This window comes from Mchenga conophoros, linkage group LG23 (genome assembly GCF_057382185.1).
Source record: "Mchenga conophoros isolate Kocher_MC1m ecotype Shallow Benthic linkage group LG23, M_conophoros_male_GT1.1, whole genome shotgun sequence".
In the NCBI taxonomy this organism is placed as follows: Eukaryota; Metazoa; Chordata; class Actinopteri; order Cichliformes; family Cichlidae; genus Mchenga; species Mchenga conophoros.
This window is the reverse complement of record NC_140547.1, coordinates 43,881,365-43,891,100: the sequence shown is the minus strand read 5'-3', so window position 1 is coordinate 43,891,100 and position 9,736 is coordinate 43,881,365. Positions and strand designations below refer to the sequence as shown.

General features: G+C 39.8%; 1 protein-coding gene across 1 annotated transcript; it reads left to right on the top strand.

Moving 5' to 3' along the window:
* Positions 1-4,538: 4,538 nt before the first annotated feature.
* Positions 4,539-8,838, top strand: LOC146548064 (OX-2 membrane glycoprotein-like). Its single transcript, XM_085266284.1, has 7 exons — positions 4,539-4,688; positions 5,183-5,341; positions 5,703-5,804; positions 5,975-6,223; positions 6,441-6,755; positions 7,709-7,790; positions 7,888-8,838. The coding sequence occupies exons 2-7, from the start codon at positions 5,302-5,304 to the stop codon at positions 7,937-7,939; spliced, it is 840 nt and encodes a 279-aa protein (XP_085122410.1). The 5' UTR covers positions 4,539-4,688; positions 5,183-5,301; the 3' UTR covers positions 7,940-8,838.
* Positions 8,839-9,736: the final 898 nt, after the last annotated feature.

The following is a 9,736-nucleotide window of genomic DNA, read 5'->3' as shown; positions in this document are numbered from 1 at the left end:
GATCTGGGGACTTCTGCTTTTGGGGTTTTCTTTTTTTCTTTTGACCATTTGAGATTACTGGAGATGTTGTAAACAGAGAAGAAAAAAGTGGTAAGCCGACAAATACATGACTACCTTACAGTAGTCTTGTAAGTGTGAGTCACTGCCTTTTTAAGTGACGTTAAAATAGCTGAGGCTTGATTCAGCAAGAATTCGGCGCTAAACAGCCATCCCACTAGAAACTCTTTTTTTTAACAATTATGTCTTTGCCAGTATGTTACTGACATCATTTCTGAGTGTGTCAGAGGAACTGGAATCCAAATGTGTGATGACGGCTTTATCTGTGGTACTCAAAACCTCAAGTACTGTTTTGGTTTCTTACACACACGACTTCATGTTGAGTTTGCTCTTTGGTTTCATATCTTAGTGAGGATATCTAACTGACACAATGCTTTCCCTGGCTGCTTACCCTAACCCTACTTGTGTTAATTTGTTTTATGTTAAGCACTTTGGCATGCCGTTGGTTTTTAAATGTGCTCTATAAATAAAGATTGTTGTTGTTGTTGTTGTTGTTGTAAACATCAAAAATGAATGTCTAATCCTAACCCTTAGCCTAAACCTAACCACAACCGAATTGCCAACCTGTCAGTAAAACCACATTTTGAGTCTCGAAAATGCCTTCAAACTCACGGGGACAGGTGTTTTGTCCCCATAAGGGCTGGTGGTCCTCACAGGTACAGTAACATTCAAATCTTTGGTCCACACAAACATATATGAATAGGGATGGGTATCGTTTAGGTTTTATCCGATATCGGTGCCAAACCGGTACTTTTGAAACGGTGCCGGTGCTTAAACGGTGCTCAAACCGGTGCTTAAAGAATGGAGAACACAAAATTGGTCCATAAACCTCTCATGTTCAGCTGGTTTTTGTAAAAAGATAACAATGTTAGCCTTTTCTGCAGCTATGGGGCATATATGGTATCACTCTTGGCTGAAAGCAGTGCTTAAACAATGGAAAAAACACAAACTTTATCCAAAAACCTCTCATGTTTACCTGTTTTCCACTTTTTCTTTGGTCATTTTAGCCTTTTTGGTCAGGGTGAAGGGAGTATCTGCCATCAAACAAGAAGACAGCTGCATGTAGCTATGATGGTGTTTGCTAGTTCACCTTACTGCATTAATGTAATAACGTGGTTAGCCTACTCAACGTAAATTACACACGAGCAACATTAAGCTACTCACGCAGAGAAGAACGGCTGCTGCTGCTGCCGTCATCATCCGTCATCATTTCTGCTACACTGGCAGGGCTAGGGGCCAGGACTCTCCTTTTCAGGTTCTCGGAGGATGTTGCTAACTCCGGGTCATAACAGGCACCACACCCGCAGTAGATGTGCTCGGTGTGAGGTCTCGCAGCAAGCTATCAAATGCGGCGCATTTCTCGGCTTTAAAAAACCCCGCTATGCGTCGCCAGGTGTTTCATCGGATTCGAGGTGTTACCTCCTTTGACAGTATCACAGTATCAGCTTAAAGCACTTGTTGCTGCTGAGTTTGCATATTTTGCTGTGAAGTACAGCCAGACTTTTGACCGCTTCGCCTTGGGCATTTTTAATCTGTAGCTCTGCTCTAAAAGAACGTACGTACCTGGACCCGCCTACTATCCTCGGAAACGTAAAATGATTGGCTAGAATCTAAAGTGTATCACAGCTCAGGAAAAAAAAGCACCGAAATAAAGCACTGAAATGTGCGCTGCTTTTCGGTCTGGTTACTACCGTTTATGTCAGATGGCACCGGATACCGGTACCCATCCCTATATATGAACATTGTACACACACACACACACACACACACACACACAAATATACATACATATAGGACATTGTTCTTTTTTTGTATCTGTTGATCTGTTGAGCTGGACCAGTGTCTGTTATAAAACTATTGACAGCCTTTGACAATCAAGCAGTTCTGGCAAAGTTCTGGCAAAGATTGTTCAAATAATTAAATAATAGAATACATATTAAATGAGGTAAAATATTAACTCAGTTGAGGATTTCACTCGGATAGTCCAGGCTTATTGTGGCTTTAAAAGGACGAGCTATCAGGCTGGGCTGGCTTACACTTTTACAAGACACCTGAGGTGAACCTTTGTAGAGCCTGTGATGTGTCAAAGGACAGCTAACAGAGAGATAATGTGGACAAAACAAAATCAATTCATATTACTGAAGTTATTAGCCAAGTTTATTTTGTGGAGTCCAGTACATACACAGTGAATCACTGATATCCTGCCACTTTAAGAGTAAAAGAAAAAGAATTTAATGGTTCCAGTATGATCTGTGTAACACTGATAGAACTCTTTTTAATGGGATGTTTTGGAAACATCAGATAAGCCCAACCATCCCAAAGAGGGTATGACTGAGGGGACAGAGAATAGTCTTAACAGGGTTAACAGCGCTCCATACTGTACATAAATGCCACTTGTTTTTCAAAGTATCCAACTGCTGACCTCTGTATATTTGATTTGATTTATATACACACACACACACACGCACGCACAAACACACACACACACACACACACACACACACACACACACACACATATGTATATATACATATTTAGTATGCATATTATATTTATTCTTATAATTTTCAAATTCCCATCCTTATATTTTGCTTGTTCTTATGTTGTTGCATTTTGCACACCTCTGTTACTTGTGAAGCTCGCACACAAGAATTTCACTGGCATGTGCTGTACCAGTGTACCTGAACATGTGATGTGACAATAGAAGTGATTTGATTTGATTTAAATTACATTATTTATGTCGAGTGTAAAAATATAACATGCAGGCAATTGACATTTAGAATATATCTGCATAATTTAGCCTGTCAAGACACATAGCCTATATTTTGCATCCGAGATCTGAATTGTAGACTGTTATGGATGATGATGATGATGAAATTTGTACATGAAATCCTTGGATCCTTGTTTTGTCCTGCTTGTTCTTGCTGTAGATGACTGTCCCTCTCTATGTCACGGACACTAGGTTTTGTTTTAAGGTTTGTGTTTCTTTTTGTGATTCTTCTGTTATTGTGCTTTGAGTTGCTATTTTTTTTCTTGCAGATATTCACGGTTGGTTTCTTTGCGTATATCCTCAGGCTATCCCTAGTTTTAGTTTTGCTGTCTATTTTAGTTCTCGGTTATAGTTTGCTTATATTCCCTGATTCTGTTTGTTCTGGTTCCCCCATGTTTCCTGTATCTTGCTATCTTTGTAAAATGTTATTTGTTTCCTGTTTTACTTTGGTAGTGTTTGTCTCACATGTTTAGTAATCAGTTGTATTTCCCCTAGTCTTTTTTCCATGATTGTTGATACCTGTGTGTTCTCCATAGTTGTATTCATTTCCCTTAAGTGGCTCTTGCTTAAAAGACGCCCTCTAATCTGTTTTATTGGTGGATTAGTCATCTGTCATGGTGTGTTGCCAGTAAGTTTTTTGATCACATGACTCTTCTGGATTCCACGGCTTTAGCTTCCTGTTGGACTATGTTATCTTCAAAACCTTCACTTAAGTTTTCCTTTAAATCTGTCTGTTGAAGACAGCATTTGGGGGTCCTCCTCCTCATTTCATGACACCCTGAATCTGGTTGTTCTTCCTGTTAAATAGGGGCCCTTCCTTCCTACTCTCGCCAGATACTTGCTCATCGAGGATCATCAGATTATTGAATTAAATTAAATTAAATTTTATTTATATAGCGCCAAATCACAACAGTCACCTCAAGGCGCTTAAGGAGTTCTCTTTCTAATATTTCTGTATATCTTCTCTCTAATCTTGAGAGCTTAAAAAATGCAACTGGATGTCTTCAGGTTTTTGAAGATGTGTTATCTCTTTTTCAAGAAGCTTCTTCAGTTCTACAACAGCTGGTGGAGAGTCACAGTTTATTAAACCCCCGGTGTGGGCTGTCTTGAGGGTCATCAACCCACTAGTCATCATATGATTCTTCAGATGAGCCAAGATGTAAAAAAGGTGTGGGTCATTCCTGTCATTGGGGCAGATAGTCTTATGTTGGAGAAAGCCTTAAAAAAATGGGGTTTTCAGTATCAGGATACACGTTTTTGCTTTTCTGTGATTTCTTTTGCCAACATGATGACTGATACCTGCTTAGTCCTGCAGAAACAAGTACAAAATTATCAGAGGCCCAAGATAAGGAAGAGTGGATGAAAAATAATGTGCCAAAAAGATCTCCAAAAATTTCCAAGGCGAGATTTATCAAAGGTCAAACGTTGTTCTCTAGAGTCCTTTATGCTGATCATAGACATAGTCCCTTTATTGCACAATGATTTACAGTTTGCCCATAGTCTAGAACAGGGGTGGGCAACTCCAGCCCTCAAGTGCCGGAGTCCTGCAGGTTTTAGATCTCACCCTGGGTCAACACACCTGAATCAAATGATTAGTTCATTACCAGGCCTCTGGAGAACTTCAAGACATGTTGAGGAGGTCATTTAGCAATTTAGATCAGCTGTGTTGGATCAAGGACACAACTAAAACCTGCAGGACACTGGCCCTCGAGGCCTGGAGTTGCCCACCCCCGGTCTACAAGGTCTTCCAAAGGGATTTCCAGCTTAGTTTAATAATGACTTTTGGAAACCCCTCTTTGACGTGAGAACAAAGACGAGCAAACTGGTCATGGAGCCTATCACAGCTGTCTTAGGGCAACAGGTAACCAGTCTGTTGTATGGCTAACACATAGAGACAGACAACCATTTATACCTATGGGCAATTTAGAATCGACAATGAACCTAACAGCACTAACTGCATGTCTTTGGGAGGAAGCCAGAGTACCCAGAGAGAAACATGGGAAGAACATGAAAACTCCACACAGAGAGAGCCTGGCTTGATTGTGGACTTGAACTCAACCGTGCTAATCAATGTGCCAAAATACTGCCTGAAAAAAATATGATTATATTGGCAAATTAATGGGAAGAAATGGAATATCAAACAGAATGAATGCAATGAAAATGTATCAATTAATGTACATTTATTTGCATTAATCAAGTATTTCTTCAAAAAAGTTTTAGGCACACCGTGTATTTGACTTAATTTTTTTTTTCATATCTTGCAAAAATATATCAAACCACCAATCAGTGCCTCATTTATGAGAAGCTTATGAGCTGAAATACAACCAGAAATCATGCGTTTGTCTTACCTCAAAGGGTTTCATATGGGTCCGCACTCAGTCAGGGAGTTCCCTGTTAAAGTTTCATTTTGAGCAGCATAAATAGCCGGTACAGGGACAAAACGAAAGTGTTGACTACACAGCAGTGAAGCAAAGATGATGTCCCTCCTCCTGATTGTTTTTTGTTTATTCAAAGGTAAGTCTCTCTAAACGCAGCTCCTTTATATTATTTGCTATTATTATATTAATCATAATAATATGATACAGAATTTTACAACCCTGCCTTTTTATGGTTTTATGATCCAGATCATCCAGATCCAGACTTTTAATATGCAGAGGGAAATGTATTATTATGTATTATACCATTTAAAGAGTTGTACCAGGATTTTAAAGTAAAAATGCAAAAAAAAAAAAAAAAATTGTGCGAGTTGTATTTTGGTGAAATTTACAGTTTATATAGGAGATTAACTGTCAGGTCTGTTCCTTTTTACTGTGCTGCATTACTGAGTAGCATAAAAGCTTTTTTTCCTATCGAATCTGCACTTACTTTCATTCAGCTTCCAGTATTTCAGCCTCGGCTTCAGTCAGTGTACACGGAGACACACCAGCTGAGTACGGCAGTGATGCGCACTACTGGTGCGCGCTGTCAAACTCCACAGGTACGCTTGTTTGTTTTTTAAATTATTATTATTATGAATTCTATTATTTAGTTGTTGTCCTTGCCCAGATCCTAATCTCTGAGCTGCTGATGTTATCCAGAACATTAGTTAAATATTAACACACTCTATGCAGGGTGCTTACTGGATTACCTTTTGGCTTTTACCGGCAGGTGTGCTGCAGGTTACTTGGCAAAGGTTCGTCAAGGGGACAGTGGAGGACATGGCAACATACAGCGAGCGCTTTGGAATAGAAGTAAAAACGCCCTACCGTGGAAAAGTGCTCGTTACAAATGAGTCTTTCAGCCCTTCGGCGATCAAACTGACGAATCTCACATGGGAGGATGAGAGTTGTTTATTCTGCGCCTTTAACACCTTTCCTGGCGGCTCAAAAGGCAGACAGATTTGCCTCAAAGTGCAAGGTAGATTGCTGCAAACCCATTCATATGAACGGACATTATAAGTAACCTCTGAAATTGAGAGAGCCGTTATGTTAAGAAAAAAATAGAGCAAGCTTTTTTTTTCTTTTTCTTTTTTGTTAAAGAGAGGAAAAAATCCTGACCTTTATTATTACTGTTGCTTGTGACATTAAGCTGGCTGCAGTTCTCAAACTGATCAATATTTAATTTGTCCGTAAAGGGATATCAAAGGTGAACACAATGCACCACGCAAAGCAAGATGGAGAAGTTGTGTTTAGCTGCTCCGCCACAGGCAAACCAGCTCCCACCATAGAGTGGAACCTTTCAGATGGAGCCACAATCGCAGAAGAACCACAGACAGTGACAGTAAAAAACAGCGACCACACGTTCAACACCAGCAGCAACATAACTGTGAAAGTACCTCCCGGTTGGAGTGGACACGCGGCGTGTGTTCTGAACCGTGGAAAAATTGGAGAGAGGGAAGAGAGGATCGCTTTCTCCTCCTCTGCATCGGCGGACGGGGACGAGCAGAGAGGTATGCACGAGTCATTTTATGTAACCGCATTTATGTATAACACTGGCGTAATGCTTGGAAACAAATATTCCTAATAAATGAACAAGCGCTGGGAGTTCATTCTAATCATCTAATTCAAGCGTAGGTGGAGTTTACAGGGAAAAAGACTTCCATGAAACTATTACTAAATATCTAACTATCGGGAAGTGAAGAGTGAAATTATGAGACAGAGTTTTGAGTGACACCTTAGCTGCGGTTGTTTAGAAAATGATGCAGGTAGGAAGTCCCTGTGGTGATCTGGTCCCAGCTTCCTGGAACGTTCCCAGCAGAGTGCGCACTGACTGAAAGTGATGTCACTCCTGCACCACAGCCTGCCCAGAGTGTGATATTTGGATGCAAATCTTGCTTAAACAGGTTTTGTGTTCTATTTGGTGCTAATCAAACTAAAACATAGACTACTGTTTGTGATTAAGAGCTAACAGGAAAATTCAGGCTCACTAAACTGCGTCGTTTTTGTTTGTTTGTTTGTTCCTTTTTTCACTTATCAGGAACGCAGGAATTCCCTGAAATTCCAAGTCATGTTAAATCCATTTCCTGATGACTTGGGACAAACTGTGTGACAATGAAGCAGTCAAGGAGTGTCGCACTAGAAAGATAACAAACAAAAGTGACTAAGAGCAGACTGAGTGAATGCTATGCTGTGAGTCAGCTGATGCTTTCAGTACGGCGATGACGCCAGTTTCGCTTCTGGCGAGTTAAAAAAAAAAAACCCACGTCACGATACAGTGAGCGGTGCTGATGAGCTGTAGCTCTCTGGGGAGGTCATCTGACGGATGATGGACATTAGTTGTTTGGCTTTAACAGTAAATGTGTGACCATGTAAATCCCCCCTCCCCCCTTTCCTCTTTCAGAGAAGCGTCAGTCATTTTGTTTCTGGAACAAACTAACCAGGTGCTCTTTCTCTCCCGGGACAGGACCGTCTCCGTCAGCGATCGCACTGATCTGCATCACTATAATTGTTTGCTGTATAGCTGTTGCAGTGTATGTGATTAAAAGGTGAGTTTTTAGTGCTGTTTTATAGCATCTTAGGCAGTTACTTAACAGATGAGCCAGCTGATAAACTGTTTTCTTTTTATTTTCTCTTTCTTTCTAGGAGTTCTAGGAAGCACAACCAGAGAGAAGGATCATGTTCCATGCATGCATAACCAATGTTAGACTTTCTAGCTGCCTTTTGCGATGCAAGCATTACAAACCCCTTTCCTTTGTGAATTAAGGTCAAGCATTGGCAGGTAGCTTCAAACTTTCACATGCGTGGACCTGTCCATTGACATTTCTTATGAACGGCGCTACTCAGCACTTTAATGTCATGGAGCTTTGAGCAAAACATGTTTCATCCGACTCTGAATGTAAAAAAAATTAAAATACACAAATATCATGGAGAAGAAGCGGTGCAAAGCCACAAGGATGTGATAGGAATATAGCTTTCGTTTTTTCTGAATTGCATGCAGAACATTTAAGCAGTAAACCTGTGTGTGTGTGTGTGTGTGTGTGTGTGTGTGTGTGTGTGTGTGTGTGTGTGTGTGTGTGTGTGTGTGTAAGTAAGGAAATACCCCGTAGGCGGTATTACACTGGGGCTGTGCTGCCATCTAGTGGTCCTATCAGGGAATACAGTGAAGCACAGACGGATGCAGGGTCCACATGGCTCACATGAGGCAACTCAAGGAAACGTTCCTAGCAAATCTGAACAAATACCTCAACAAAATAATTTCTATGTTTAAATGTTATGTAGTAAATGTGTACTTTCAGTTTGGCACTTTTCTGGCAGTTTGCACTCCAGTGTTTGTACTATTATTAAATATTATTTTAAGTAATACAGTGCAGTCAGTATGCAAATGTGCTGGCATTTAGCTTAAATGCATTTAATTTACATTTAAGCTACATGCCAGCTTTAGCTGTGGTGAAATGAATGTGAGTTAGTCCCAGTCTTTATTATGTGTTATTAACCTGTGGTGTGGTTATCCTAAATGTTTGCACTGATGTATCTTTAATAATTTATTTTCAAATATTATTTATTGTTGAACTAATTAAATGTGTCTAAACCGTGTGATTTCATTTGTACAATATTTCTTTCATTTTTCTTTTCTTTTCTTTTTTTGCTTGAAAGGGCTCTGGTTGGCTGAAAATATACTGTAATTTATGACATACAGCTTCTTTGGGATCCTTGTGATAAACCTACAATTTGCAAACCAAAACAAGGATTTTTCTTTTTCTTTACTTACCTGTCATAAAGACTTTCAGTCCAGGTTAAACATAATTTGTTGAAACACATACAGATCTAGAAAGGAAACATGTTTGTGTTAACACCATTAACACAAAAACTGATCATTATGATTAGAAGTAACTGTAGTAGCCGTAGTAATAATGGTAGTAGTGGCAGAATCCTCCCTTAGTTACGCTGCAATGGCTCTAGGCTGCTGGGGGCTTCCCATGATGCACTGAGTGTTTCTTCTTTTCCCCTATTTATGTGTTTATACACCTCTCTGCATTTAATCATTAGTAATTATTAATCCCTGGCTCTCTTGCACAGTGTGTCTTTTGTCTTGTCTCCCTCATCTCACTCCCAACCGGTCACAGCAGGTGGCTGTCCCTCCCTGAGCCTGGTTCTGCCAGCAGTTCCTGTTAAAAGGGAGTTTTTATTTCTCACTGTTGACAAGTACTTGGTCAAAGCGGTCATATGAATGTTGGGTTTTTTCTTTAAACTGAGTTGAGTAATAGTAGAAGTATTTAGTCAATCATATAGTACTTTGGGTGAACTATACCACTAAAATGGAAGGGGAAAACCAGACTGACACATATTTTAAACTGGGAATAAGACTGTGCTTGTTAAATATAGCCTTTGTTTATTGTATAATAATATTCACATATTATCTTTTTGTCTTAGGGTTTTTACTCAGTTGTTAGTTTATGTGTTTCCATGGTGACCTGATGAACAATTTACCTGA

Coding starts and splice junctions, on each gene's coding strand:
- LOC146548064 (XM_085266284.1), top strand. CDS start 5,302: ATGATGTCCCTCCTCCTGATTGTTTTTTGTTTATTCAAAG. Junction 5,805..5,974: donor CGCGCTGTCAAACTCCACAG/GTACGCTTGTTT, acceptor TTTTACCGGCAG/GTGTGCTGCAGGTTACTTGG. Junction 7,791..7,887: donor GCAGTGTATGTGATTAAAAG/GTGAGTTTTTAG, acceptor CTTTCTTTCTAG/GAGTTCTAGGAAGCACAACC.